Raw genomic sequence first — 14,425 nt, forward strand, 5'->3', positions numbered from 1 at the left:
GTTTGAGTGTTCTTCTGTTACAATTCTCTTCTCTGCCTGTCATAACTTTGGCAGAAGAGGCCTTTGAGCCAGTGAGCAAAACAGGGAAGGGAAAGCACTGCCCAAGCTGAGGATCTGTCAACTCTCCCCATTCTTCTCTCACACGGTTACACAGTTATCCATTTCTCTTACCACCTGCTAATAAAAATACTGATTTCTTTTTGGCTTACTGAAGAAAGTTTTGAAGATGGTTTTGAAGTGATAATACAGTGTATTTGCTCAAGAACAAGTTTGTTTTAAAGAGAATGCATAAAATAATTACAGCAATACTTGTTTGAGAAATGAGCATACAAGGTAAATAGGCTAGCAGCCTAAAATGAATGAAAGGGCCTGATACAGCAGCTTCTTTTTCCTGAAGCAAATTATCATAAAATGTTTTATAGAAGTGTAAACAAGTAATTTTTTTTCAAGCATTTGCTGTGAAATATATACTTCATTGCTTTTTTAATTATTAAGCGGAAATGAAGACTCTGTAGGCTGCTTTCAAACCAAAAGAACTAGAATTTGATTATAGAGAGTGAAAGGTAAGACCAACCAAGCTTGAAAAAGTAGTTTAAGGTGCTTTAGAAACCCTTCAGTGAACTGCATGGTGACAGATGGTAAGATTACTTGATACCATCAACAAAAATGCTGTTTTTTACAGGGTAGTGTAGGTATAAATGCACTTCTTTAATCTGAGCTCTGAATCTTGTGAGTATCCCAGTCCATTTGGCATATAGGCCATGTGCTGCTTTGAAGGCGTATGAAGGGAAGAAGAAAAACCAAACTGTTACTTTGGTTATTGCTCATATGTTTAAGGTTTGCTCTGGAGAATTCAGCTGTATCCACCACCACAGGCACTGTGTTCATGTAAAGATACACGCGGACCACAGGGGACTTTCTCCTAATGCCTCTCCTTCCCACCCTGTTGAAGGGAATGTAGTCTTCACCATTTAAACTATCACTGCTCTCTAAAGGCTGACTGTAAAGCTGATAACCTGGCCAGTAGCAGTACAAATACCGCCATAAGCAAGTTTGTCAGTCCTAAGGGAAGATACTGTCTCAACACCTGCAAGTAAAGAAGACCTGTTGGTGGCAGCTAGAGATAACAGAATGGAGATGTGGACTGAACAGGCAGAAGAAGCAGAGGATATCGTCATCTATTTCTGTGCTTAAGAAGTCACCCTGATCCTGAATAGGGCAGTCTTCCCTGTCTTGATACAAGTAAAAGGAGGTTTTTGCTAGGGTTTGTTGACACATGTGATTGTGACAACCCATGTTTTCACCCTTTCACTGAGGGTTCATCCCTTCTTGCAGCTGTGGGTTATTTGGACTAAATTGTTATGGTCTGTGACCACAACCATCACAAGCTGTGTGCCTCCTCGTTAGAGACATCTGCCATTCTCAGACAAGTCCTTGCTGCCATCAAAGATGTGCCAATACTGAAAGATGTTACAGTGTTAGTACCCTCACTGATTTGGCAGCCTAATTACAGGCTCAGAACTTGGTATTCTAGGAAGGATCTGCTGTGTTCACTGTCATTGTCCAACACCAAAAAAAATGCCAAATTTAATGAGAATAAATCAGAACTGACAGCCAATATCTAATCCAAAATCAATAAACTGCTTTACATTAGATTTGCAACTAAGATAGCAGCTGGCAAATGAGAAATACATTCCTCCTTAACTTTGCTTCATATAACACATTCTTTATTGAAAGAAGTGGATTTACTATTTCTCTGAATATAATAAAAAAAAAAAAAAACTTCAGAAATAGTGGAGATTGGATTGAACTCTTACATCCGCCTCCCAAAGATGCAAGAAAGTTTTCATCCTTTTCTAGACTTGAGGAGACCAAATAAGGATGTACACCCCTGCAGACTGTGTGCATCATTCCACCTCTGCAAATTCAGAACTGGTTCATTACATTTGACTTGAGAATCTTTGACTTCCCACTGAGCTGTGCTCTCAGTATAGAGTTACCAGTACCAGGTGCTGTTTATCAGTCATTTAGGCATCAGGAATTTTTAGAAGGTGCCTTCAGAAGCTATCCTTGTAACAATAAGAGCTTAAACTTTACCATTGTTTAGATGGCTGCCTGAGAAGAGAATAATCTTAATGTAAAACAAGGAAGAGTTAACTATACACGGATAAAATTGTGCCAGAATTTGTCCTAACCTGCCAGTTTACCTGCGTTCTTAAAGCTTGACATCTCTGAGGCAATGGTGCTTTATTTTTTGGTCCTGGCCTATTTTTGTCATGTTGTCTCTAGTGAAATGAGACTTCTCTGAATTCCATAGTACTTTCTCAAAGGGATTAGATAGTTGAATTATATAGTGTGTTTGCACACACTGTAAGTTTTGGGTTGTCATTAGAGCTCTCAAACATCTTTGGTCTGCTTCAAAAAATATTCCAGTATTAAAAATTTGTGAAACTGCTGCAGCTATCATTCTCTTCCTTTTTATTAAATGTTGTTTGCTGAGTTTGGTGCAAGTTCAATGTCAAAGTTGAGAGAACAATAGTGTTCTTGAGAGATACAACTATTACCATCTTCGACAGGCAGCTACAGTGGGATAGACATCAGCACAAACACGAAGAAAAGGTAATTGTCACTTACCTTGTAGTAACTATGATTCTTTGAGATGTAATCAATATAGATCCCACAGTTCTTGCCTTTGAAGACTTCAAATTCCAGCTGTTTTGAATTATGAGGGAATGGCTAGAAGGTCATGTCAGATTTTCCCCTTCTGACCTCCCAGCAGAGCATGAAGAGGTACAGGGCATGTACACAGTACCAGCAGAAAGAGCTGTTAGTGATGTTCCGAGCTCATGTGCTTGGAAGGGGTGCACTTCTGGAGAAAGCTATTTCAAAATAGATGCCTTTTTGTTTGTTTGTTTGTTTGCCTCCTGTAAAGTATTAAAAGTGATAAGAATCCAGCAAAGTTAGGAGAGGTGATTTAGTTCTCCAAGAAATATACTGAGTTTGAATCATGAAATATTTAGCTATTTGCAGTCTTTCATTGCTGCCAGTGAAGTGAACTGATATAACAGATAGTAGAATCTGACCCTAGAGACTTTGATGAAATATATTAAAACAGGTAAATTCATTAGATGATTAATACAAAAATAAGAATTTCAGCTGAGGGAGGGACGAAATAATGGTTAATTCTAGCAACGTGCCAGAAATGGTGGTGGTCAGATTTGTGTTTTAACAAGAGGTGGGAGGGGAAAAAAGAAATAAGGTTTTAGGGTCAGGGAACATTCTACATTATCAGACTTTGACAGGCAATTTAAGGTCTGAGAAAGAAGAGTAATAGTGGAGTCAGAGACTTGGAACAAAGAGAATATGTCATCTCTAGTGGGGATTTCAGTCTTTGAAGCATTCAGTAATAGGTCTTCGGTTGCATTCTGTGTTTTTTTTTTTGTTTGTTTTGTTAGTGCTGAGCTTAAGGCAAAGACCTGGCAGAGAGGGTCTTAATTCTGCAGTGTTTGCTGTCTCCCTAACTAAACTTACACTGCAGTCTGTTTGTCTTAAGTAAGGGTTGCCATGGTCAATACAGAGAGATTGAAAGATTAGAGATGAAACCAAATAGAATGAAGAATTGCTTATCATTAGGATAGAAGGAATGAGTAACATCGACTATAGCAGTGATCTATTCCAGGGACAGAAGGAGGAGAAGAAACAAGATGCTCTGAATCATCTTCCTTGTATTCAGCACTAATAGTTAAAATACATCATTACAGAAGAATTTTCCAGTGTATTTTCATTCCTCAGTAGCACCAAAATACTATTTCATCTTTGGATGTAACAGCTCTTGTATAACAAGCAAATCCATGTTATCCCAAAGGAAATTATAGTAATTATAATAAAAATAATTTTGGTGGTGTCCTAGAGTCATTTGAAGAGAAGGAAACCAGCAAACAGACGGCAACAGGTTGTATATGTTATGTGTATCATAGTATATCATTAAGGTGAATTGGTTTTCCATATTTTTGCTCTAAAAGTTTAGGCAGGCAGTAGAAAATCACAGGACAGCCGAGGCTGGCAGGGCCCTCTGCAGCCCATCTGGTCCAACCCTCTGCTCAGGCAGGGCCACCTGGAGCTGCTTGCCCCGGACCACGTCCAGGTGGCTTTGGACAATCTCCAAGGGGATTATGGAGAATTAAGTACTTCAGAAACCTGCCTTGCACACTGTCATTACTACAGCAGCTAATACCCAGTGTCTCCAGCCCTACTAGTGGTCCTGGCCTTGTGCTGTAGACTAGCATACGGGATTAACACGAAACTTGAGGTTTCACAGGGTGTTGGTGACAGCATGGAAAGGAGTGGTAAAGTCATATGTTAGCCCTATAATGCCCACAGCACCCTTCTTCCTCTCCTCTTCATGGCTAACCAGAACAGATCCATCTGCTGAAGAAATCATTTATTTCAGTAGGTCACTTAGGAGCTCACTTAAATGGTTTGTCTCTTTAGAAGGATCAAAAATGGAAAAAAAAAAGAGGAAAGGGCATAATTACTGCCTATCTTTTTGAACATCGATTTGGGACCAGTAAAAGACTCAAAATGAGACTGGTGAGCTTTTTGTCAGCTGTATTCTCCAAAAGCACTGTATCATTAAAGGACAGTGGTAGTAATTGCTTAATGCCACTGCTAAGTTGAACTATTAGTCTCTGAATGCTTGTTCCTGTAATTTAATTTTTTAATGTATGACTTTCTGTTCTGCTGCAAAGCATGGAAAGCCATTATTTATGTGATTTGTCATTGTGGTTAAGAGCATCAAATAACCTGTATCCTTCACCACCAGCAATGCATCTGTTTGGCCTCAACTGGCAGTTGCAGCAAACTGAAAACGATACCTTTGAGAATGGAAAAGTGAATTCTGATACTGTGCCAACACATCCTGTAACAGTACCTGCTGGAGAAAATGGTAAGTGAAGCACACCAATTTCTTTCCTCCTTTCAAGGTATTTCCTTGCTTTGTGTTTGGTTTACATCACCAGACTTTTCCTTCAAAACTCTATACTTAAATGGAAGTACAGAGCCCTTGAAAATAATAGTAATTCTAAACAGGCATGCAGATACGAAACAGGAGTTGTATTTCAATTGGAAAGAATACCTAACCTAACATGTGAAGGTAGTTATTAATCTTCAGTGATAATCTTGATCTTATTAGGAAAGATAACTGTCAGCCAAAATTTCTTATGGGATTTTACATGCAGTATTGGGTAAGGACAGAAAACCTCTTGTCATGCCCAAAGAAGTAAAACCTCTTACTCCAAAATCCTTGATAACCTAATGATTTTTGTGGGGTCCCTGGAGGATGCGAGTTGGTGCTGAGGCTGGCTCAGACCATCTTCCCTGAGGGTTCCCAGGCTGCAGAAATGGCCACAGGAAAGCCAGGGTGCCCAAGGTGACAGAACACGCTATTTCATAAGGGGAACTTGACACAAGATTCAGACTTTGGGAGTCCTGTTGAGCTCTGGATAGTCTTCAGACCAAAGCCTTTTCTGTGACAGAGGGACATAATCAACCCTTTTCTAAAGGATCAGCACCAGAAGAGGCTCCACAGGGGGATTTGCATATTTTTCAAAGCTTCTCTGTTAGCTGTGTGTAGAAGTCAACTCATGACCAAGGAGCTTCCTATGGCATGATGACCTTGCTACAGAATGCCTCTTGTTTTTTTCTGTAGATAATGAGGGTGTTTTTTTTTTTCTCTATTTCTCTCTGAAACATAATAGGTCATGTGTACTGTGTTCATTTGTTATCTAAAAATGTCTAGTGTATAATATTGAGTCTGAATCATCCAGCCAATATATAAAATCAAAAAAAAAAAAAAAACTTTATTAATTTTGTTGTAGGAGCTTTTAAAATACAAACCACATAAAGGGATTATTTTTTATCGACCTTTTTCATGTTGCCCTTTAAGATTCTCAAAACATTTAAGAGCCTGTGCACTTTTGGCTAACAGAGGCTTTAAAATCAATAGTTTTTGAATGGAAAACTTGATTTAAATGGTTGATGAATGCGGTATTTGCTTCATTACAGAAAAATCCATTTTCCCTTTCGCAAGGTAGAGCTGACCTCCTTACCACTGAGGAGGAGGAAGCCTCTGCCAGCACTTGACATCTTGAAAAATTTTCAAGTTATCACAGCTCCAAGTTATAGAAATGATACAGCTCAGTTCATTTTTTCTCACATCTTTTTAAGCATATGAAACTTCTCCAGTAGGACTTTTTCCTTTTTCATTTCCTTTACCCTACCACCTTTTTCTTGCACTTAGATATTCATTATCTCTTTCTGTGTTCTTACTTGTTTTGAATGAATAGCAAAAAGCTACTGTATGGTTAATGAATATTGATGCTGCAGTGACAGCTCATCATCCTGCTGTCTTCTGCTCTGAGGAGCCAAGATTATTTTTTTAAATATACATATTTTTTTTAAATGTACACTTATTTTTGTAAATATTTTATAAATATAAATTAGTTTTTCCCCTTCATCATTTTTATTTTTTTTTACAAATTAAAAGCTGTTATACTGTGCCTCAAAGATAAATGGAAATAACAAATACATTGAATCCTTTTTTTCTTTCCTTATGTCCTTAAATACTATACAAGAAAATAGGGTTAATTTCGTCCACTGCTAAAATGCTATCCTCTGCAGAATATAGTAAGTGGTCATTTATCAGCATACATCAATACTAAGCAACAGATGGACCAAAGAATACACATTTTAAACCACAAAAGGAAAGTTAAGTAGAAGGCAAAGCGTGGTGATGACTAGATAGGAAATTTAATGAGGGGGCCCCTGTGCTATCACACTAGTTACTGAAAACTGTAAGGAAGAATCAATAAGGCCTTGATTTTGATACCTCGGCAGCCATACAGCTTTCAGTACTCCCCAATTCTTCAGCCACCAGTAATATTCGATACTCCAGTTCACATGGGAGAAGTTTTCATTGTTACGGGGGCCATTAATTTTTCTTGAGTCTCCCTCATGTAAATTTTGAATAGCCCTGAGCCAGTTTTGGTCAGAAAATCATAGCCCTTAAATGGGTGGCTTAGATCCTAGATAGCCATTTGCCATTCACAAGTACAGATACTTTGTGTGATGAATTAGTAAAGCTTAAACTTTAAAACGCATTCTTATGACCCTTGAAGAAAATTCAGCTGTGGTTTACCTAGAAATAGCTAGTCATAAACTGACAGTAAAAGCATGTTAAATCATCCTTAGATGCAAATCATTTGTTAAATGAAGCTTGAATCTCTGAACAAGCCTTTTCCAAAGATTTTGTTTGTTAGTTTTTTTTTTTAGTGTTTTTTTTTTTTTCCTTTCTTTCTCTCCCAATGCTTTTCTCTGTATGAAGAGTAAGCTGCTGGCAACCTATCACCTGCTTATCTAGACAGGCATGATTCACGGCTGCATAAGGTAGCATAAGAATATGTATTTTGTATAGAGATTATGAATTTTTGTAGGGCAGTTCAGTTTAGGTTTTCCAAAATACTTTGTAAGCCATGCTTGATCACATACACCACTTATTTGAAGTGTATCAGTGCTTCATCTGTTTTTATAGCTAGGCAATAGAAAAGAAAGGTTAAAAAGCACAGAGCTGAAAATTTGTTTAACCATAGTGCTCTAATAGTTACTCACACCTCATATGTTGCTGTATTTATTTTATGTTGTATAAATCAATGTGCAGTTCAGAAATACCTTCTATTAATTTATGCTTAATTGAACATGTTTTTTGTTGTCATTGTTGTTGATGTTTTAAATGCAAGGGAGAAAAAAGGGAATGGGAAAAAAGGCATTTCTTCTGGGTGACTTAAATGCAGGTTTTGAGAGTATACTGACTGAAATGTAACTGATATGCCTTGCACTTTTTTGTTTTGTTTACAGTATATCATGTTAATTGAATGTATAGTAACTTCTTAATTAGATGCTATATTGATTTTTTCTATAAAAAGTATGTATTTAAGGAGTATTTTGATTTCTTTTGTTGAAATAGTTGTTGCGGAAAGATATATAGTGATGTCTCACAAAAAAAGATCTGAATACAAGGTTATTCAACGGAATGGCTGAATATACTATTGATTGTCTGTAAATCCAGCTTTGCAACCTAATATTTTAATTAGTGCTGCCTATGAAGGATGGAAAATGATATTATATGTGACACTATACAGCTATTATTGTTCAGCTTTTTTGTGTTTTGGTTATGCATTCATTTTCATTCTGTAATGGATACGCAATTCTTTACAGAATATCTTGTGTATGAATCCCTAGAATGTTTGCAGATAAGGAGAGGGAGTTTGGCTTCATGTAATTTTCATGATTTTGTGAACTGTTTTTCTTGTACAATAACTGAGTTTTGCTTATTGCTTTAAATATTTGTTCAGCTCAGGATTTTGTCCACTCTAACCTCAGACAGTCAAAACAGAGTTTTCAAATAAGAAATATAACAAATATTTTATCTATTAATTAACTGCAATGCATTGGATTGTTTATCTCATGAGTACTCAATATAATGATATATAGTATGTGATACAGCAAAATAATGTATATTTTAGATTAAATAATAGTACTTCTAGCAATGTAAGTACAAATTATGATATAACTATTATTTACCTATAAATTCTTTTGGTATTTTTATTTTCTTTTCATGAGGGGCTGGAAAAGAATAATTTTTTTGTGGTAGAGAAGTAAAATGAAAGGGAAAATATTCAGGAGGATAGCTGTTTTAAAAATAAGTTTCATCTTTGGACTATTTTGTCATTATGGAATGTGTGAATGAATGTGACATTTCATATTTGGATTTAAAGCTTTGGACTTAAAGCTCTGTGTAAGAACTGGTACCATTTTAGAATGTGAAAAGAAAATGATGAAACTACTAACATTTTCTTATTCCTCTTTCCCCAGGAGGGAAAAAGAATAGTTAGTGCCCTGTTCTTAGGAGGACAAAAAGCTAGTGATGACTTTGAGAGAGGTAGTTTGGCACTAAAGGGGCATGTGGCTACAGAGTAAAAGTACCGTTTTTGATGAAGAAAATGGGAGTCTATAAGATCATTACCTGCTACAGATAATTGCTGAAGTCCAGTAATAGCCATTTCTGACACGCTGGGCAAAACATTTGTTTGAAAAAGAGCACCTATTCAAGCTATCTAGTTCATCTTTTCTTACTGGTATAAAGAGGTCATTGTTTTTCATTTCAAATATACAAATAGGGGAAGTTGTAGATCAATACTGCAAACAAATATATATTGTTTAGTGATTACCAGCCATCAACTCTTGGATTTATACAACAAAACACACTTCAATTTGAAGTTGTAAGAAACATACCTTTAAATGAACTGAAATAGTAAATCGAGATCTATCTTCTAGCGTAATGTATAAATATCACAAAAGGTTAACTCCAAAGTTAGAAAAGCATCAACGTCATCCTGAAAAGAGTAAAAAAATGTTTCTTCCAAGATCAGATATTTCACTGTCTCTTGAAAGCAGAACGCTGATCAATATGATGATCCTGTAAGTGAGACATTTTCAGCGACTGCAGCAGTGTTGCGGCGTAGCCCTGATGCTGATAGGAGCCTCCACTCAAGGCTTCTCAGTAGTGCTTCTGTAGCTGCTTAATTCAAAAGCAGCCTCTCCTCATCTGGGATGCACAAAAAGTGGCGAGGATCAATCTGTGACCTCACCTGGCATTTCAGATTTTAATCATTTTTTTTTCCAAGTCTAAATGTTTGCAAAAAGGTTGTGTCAGTTTGTTCGCTCAAATGATGAATAATGTAGAATTTGAACATAGACGACAGGGCAGCAACAGAGCGTTGTCACTTCTTTACAACACTCGTACGCAAACAAGCCGGCATCTCTTGAACATGCTTATCACATTCAGATGGGTTTAGTTCAGTCCTTATAATAGACTGCCTGCTGAAGAAAGGAAGTGAATTGGTAAAAAACATAGCTGACTACAGGGTTGTGACTACACTTCTATTCTCCTTTATGTTGCTTCACACAAGGCTCACCTTGATGAGCCAGCTGTCTAAATGTGGCATTGCTTGCATAGTCCAGAGCTGGCAGGTGTTGATAGGCAAAATCTTAGGCAAATCTTTTGGCTTAGCCTAGATTTGACAGCGCTGCTTCCGTTGGGTCAAAGTAGGCCTTGACCCTAGCACCAGGTTGAGAGAGCACTTGTGTGCAGCCACACAACGTGGATTTTGAGCCTGGGCATCAGGTCTGAGCCTTCAGCCACAGACAAGCTTGATGCAAGCTTTACTAAGGCATCCCAAGTCTTAAACCTGGATGGTGGCAGTTCATTCAAGCCACTTTCTTAGTGTGTAAGTCTTACTAGTTCTTTTCCTGTAAGTCTAGCAGGTGGAAGATGCTCTTACAACTAAGCCTCAATTTGTTTGCTAGTAAACTTTGAGACAGGCTTATAATCTTTGTTGGATTTTAAAGTACACCTGTGCAGTGCAGCCAGGGACAACGTGGGGATCTCAGTGCTGTCACAGACCTGTGCTATCCCTAGCATGCAGCCCGGTGCCTTGCAGAGTTATCAGCTTGGTCTGTAACAGTTCTGCCCCATCCATTTACTTGACAGCGCTTCACTGGCAGGTCACAGACTATTGTAGATCAGATGATATTGTTCTGCACCCGAGCTGTACTGTAAATACAGTCATTCTTGCTTGCATCTTATCCACTCAAATAAGAAGTGTTTGTAGTGGATATGTGAATTTTGTGACATTCTTTTTAATATCACAACTGGTAATCCAGTTTTTCAGTGTTAGCATTCAAAATTGCACGTTAGCATCTTCCTCTCTATTTCTGAGTGTTTCCAGAGCATCACCTCTTGGCTCTTAAGGCTAACTGATAGTTTCATTAATGCTTCCTAAAGCAAAATCATTAATACCCTTCAGGACTATGTTCTTATTCCTAGTAATTGGTCTTCAGGATAAATACATATTTGTAATATGGAAGACAGTGGAAGTACCAGACTTTGACATATTACTATGTCATTTTAGTCAGGAGACAGCATGGTCAAGAAGGTGGTAACAAGCTTGGGGCTGAGGCCGAGGAGCACAGAGGACCTAGGCTTTATGGGGAGCGAAGGCATCAGGATGTAGGCACAACAAAGGAAGAAACATTGCCTTCCTTTTGGAGAGAAAAAAAGAAGCCTAAAATAGAGAACCAGATCAGTAGGCATTGCTAGGATTGTATATACCTGCTAGAATATTTGATTTAGAGAAGACTGTGTGTATTAGTTCTCTTGACCGGTTAGGTTTATCTGTTTATCTTACAATCTGTCTGCTGCGTTTCCCTTTTTCCTTATACTTTTTTAGAATAAGTCTTTTTGCTGGCAAACACTGTCTTTTGAAACACTTGACAAAAATGAATTGTTTAGTGTAGATCCCAAAGCAGTTTCTGTAGTGCCGGTGCTCAGGGAAGTTGCAGTATTTTTACTTGATAGATACTTGTGTTGTCTTTGCTTTGTTAGTTCTCAATCAGTGAACTCCCTGGGACCTTACATTGAGAAAGATTGTCAAGTAGCATTTTATCTGAGGTGGTTCTAAATATTTGACAGTTCACATGAAGGGTGATTGAGAACAGAAAAAGAATACTAATTTTTTCTCTCTTATTATTCCAACCTGTCAGGAAAATTAGGGGGATTTGCACAAGAAAACAACACTATAGATTCTGGAGAACTTGATATAGGCCGAAGAGCAATACAAGAAGTCCCCCCTGGGATTTTCTGGAGATCACAACTCTTCATTGATCAGCCACAATTTCTAAAATTCAATATATCCCTTCAGAAAGATGCATTGATCGGAGTATATGGCCGAAAAGGCTTACCACCCTCACATACTCAGGTGAGAACTGCTTTCATTAAAAGTATGATACATTATTGAAAACTGATAGTCTGTATCTTTTGTATCTTTTTTTTATTCCTCGGGATAACATGCTTTTCCATTTTGCTGATTTTTAATCTTTATACTTTATTGATCTCATGTGATGTCCAAAACATACATAATACCATAAGTGGTGGGATCTAAAGTATATAATGGGGGTGGGCGAAAGGTTCTTATTTACAAGCTGCATGAATGCTGTGAGCAATGATGATGCTTTACATATGGGGTTGTTTCATGCAGAATTTATATGTACTTTTTTTCTTCTCTAGGGTATAGGCATATCCTTAAAAAAATAAGCAAACTAATACAGTTTCCTATGGTCATACATGTGGTCATGTGTGCATGGCAAAGGTTGCATTTGCCAAATTTCCAAGCAAAAAGAGTATTTTAAGGAAACTTCAGTTTGCGCTCCAAGCAAATCCTGCAGTATTTACAGTTTGGTGGTTCACTAAATAAATACATAAAAGGAAAAGTATGTAATATGTGCTTATGAAGATAGAGTGAACTGGGGTTGTGAAAGTGTCAGTTTTCAGTAGACAGCTGAACTGTCTTAAAACTGTTCATAAGTGTCCCAGAAGGATTTACTCTGCTCACTCCTCAAAAGGTTTCTAGCGAGCCTTTACTGCATGTGATTATGCTCTTGCCTAGTAACAAAGAACCAATGTTTATCCATAGTTAGAGAAGTGTTGAAGCAGAAAAGAATAAATAGTCTTCTGGCAGGATTGGCAGGGGGAAGGGAGAAGCATTGTCTGAAATGGTATTTTGTAATCAATTGTATTCGGATATTATTTTTAAGATCCTCCACGTTCAGATTGCTTTCAGCTGGATGGTAGTCCAAGTGCTGGCTCTGAACCATTGTTCCACTAGAAAAGGGAGTTGAGCTCGTGCACTTCTACCCCATTTATAGAATTACGCAATATCTTACCGATTTTTTTAAGTGTATAGATTTGCCATGAACACAGCTCTCGGTATACTAGCCTAATGGGATAGTTGGAATGAAGTTTGGCTAATTATACCCGATACACAGTTGCAGCTTCAAATTTGAAAACTGCAAATTTCAATTTCTCTCTTTGATCCTTATTTTTTCATTTTGATTAATATGTTGTTACATTACTGAAAGTTATTTCTTTAGGCATAAATTTTAAAAGGCCTAGAGCATAGAAATATTCCTAATTGTATCACCTTTTTAGCAGGTACTGTCTCATACTCATATGAAATTTTGTCGCAAATTATGTAGAAAGAGCCAGCAAAGGATTTTCTTGCAACTGAAATCTACAAATGTTACATTAGCTTGAGTTTTTAGTTTAGTTTCCATTAAACTACAAACAAGTTATTGAATGCAGAAAATGCACTTATGTTTATTTAAAAATTTGGTCCTCATAAAAAATTATTACATGGATTTTCTTCAGACCTTCACATTTGAACACCCACCCTTAGGCTGACAACAAGCATGAGAAATTCTAGCTCAAAGAAAATTGATTCAGAGAGTTATCAGCCAATGGACATAGGGGTTTGGAATACAAATGCCATCTCAGTGATAACAATAATAACAGGAGCTAGGGAAATACGTGTGTGGCAAGAATGAATAAAAATGAAGAAGCTGATCTGGACTTTGCATTTATATGAGAAGTTATGTAAGTAGATATTTCTGTGAGAAATGATCCTTCCTTGATTCCTTATCCTGGCAAAAGATTGAGATAGGGGTGCCCTATATCCAAAAACTCTGAAAAATAAGATAACTAAATCTGTTTCCCATCATCGATGTTACACAGACTCCTTTCCCTTGGATTCCTGCTATGCAGGTGCTTATCCACGTTTAAGTATGATAAAACAGAAAGAAACATGCACAAATCCTGCTACTACATCTTCTGTAGATTCTGTGACTTTGGATATATTGTTCCCAGGATATAGGTCAAGCTCTCTTGTCCTATTTTTGTCTGGTATAAAATTAGAGTATTTTTCACAAACCATTTGACTGACACTTGATACCTTGGCAAATTAGGCATGCTTACTTAGCAGCCCTGGTGAACTTGTAGGACTGCTGAAGATTCCCTAGGGTACAGGGTTTATCAGAATGTTTTTAAGGCCTGACTCCAGTCATGTCTGGTTTAGGTGCCAGAGATTAACTATCTTTTATGTAATCTCCTGAAAACACAGGTATATAATGAGCAGCTGGGGCAGGAGGGGTAGGGGGGCAGATAGCCATGTACATGTACATGTACATGGGGGGAAAAAGAGTTGAGTGAAATGTTTCTCAACAGTTTAAGCCTTTTTGCAACAACACAAAGTCCTCATCAGGGTCTTCATGATGAAGATGCAGCTTCTATGAGTAAAATACATATTTTGCCAAATTAGCTTACATATATAAAATAAAGGATTAAGGCTAAAGGACATCTAATGAAATGGAACACTGAGAGGGCTGCAAGCATCAATCTGTTCATTGTTTTCTTATTTCCCCTAACCCTCCTAGCTTGTGTTGACAGAGTTCTTCGCTGTGAGCCAGCCGCAGCCAG

The 14,425-nt window shown here is 37.4% G+C and overlaps 1 protein-coding gene across 30 annotated transcripts in view; it reads left to right on the forward strand.

Annotated features, from left to right (window-relative positions):
• The window catches only part of TENM3 (teneurin transmembrane protein 3), a 1,325,064-nt gene that overhangs the window by 1,222,545 nt on the left and 88,094 nt on the right, over nucleotides 1–14,425 (forward strand). For all 30 annotated transcript variants that reach the window (XM_068681265.1, XM_068681272.1, XM_068681274.1 and 27 more), the window contains 2 exons: nucleotides 4,823–4,945; nucleotides 11,659–11,873. In XM_068681265.1, the coding sequence (XP_068537366.1) occupies nucleotides 4,823–4,945; nucleotides 11,659–11,873 (338 nt within the window). The remainder of the gene's footprint in view (nucleotides 1–4,822; nucleotides 4,946–11,658; nucleotides 11,874–14,425) is intronic.

The sequence above is a fragment of the Anas acuta genome, chromosome 4 (genome assembly GCF_963932015.1).
Source record: "Anas acuta chromosome 4, bAnaAcu1.1, whole genome shotgun sequence".
In the NCBI taxonomy this organism is placed as follows: domain Eukaryota; kingdom Metazoa; phylum Chordata; class Aves; order Anseriformes; family Anatidae; genus Anas; species Anas acuta.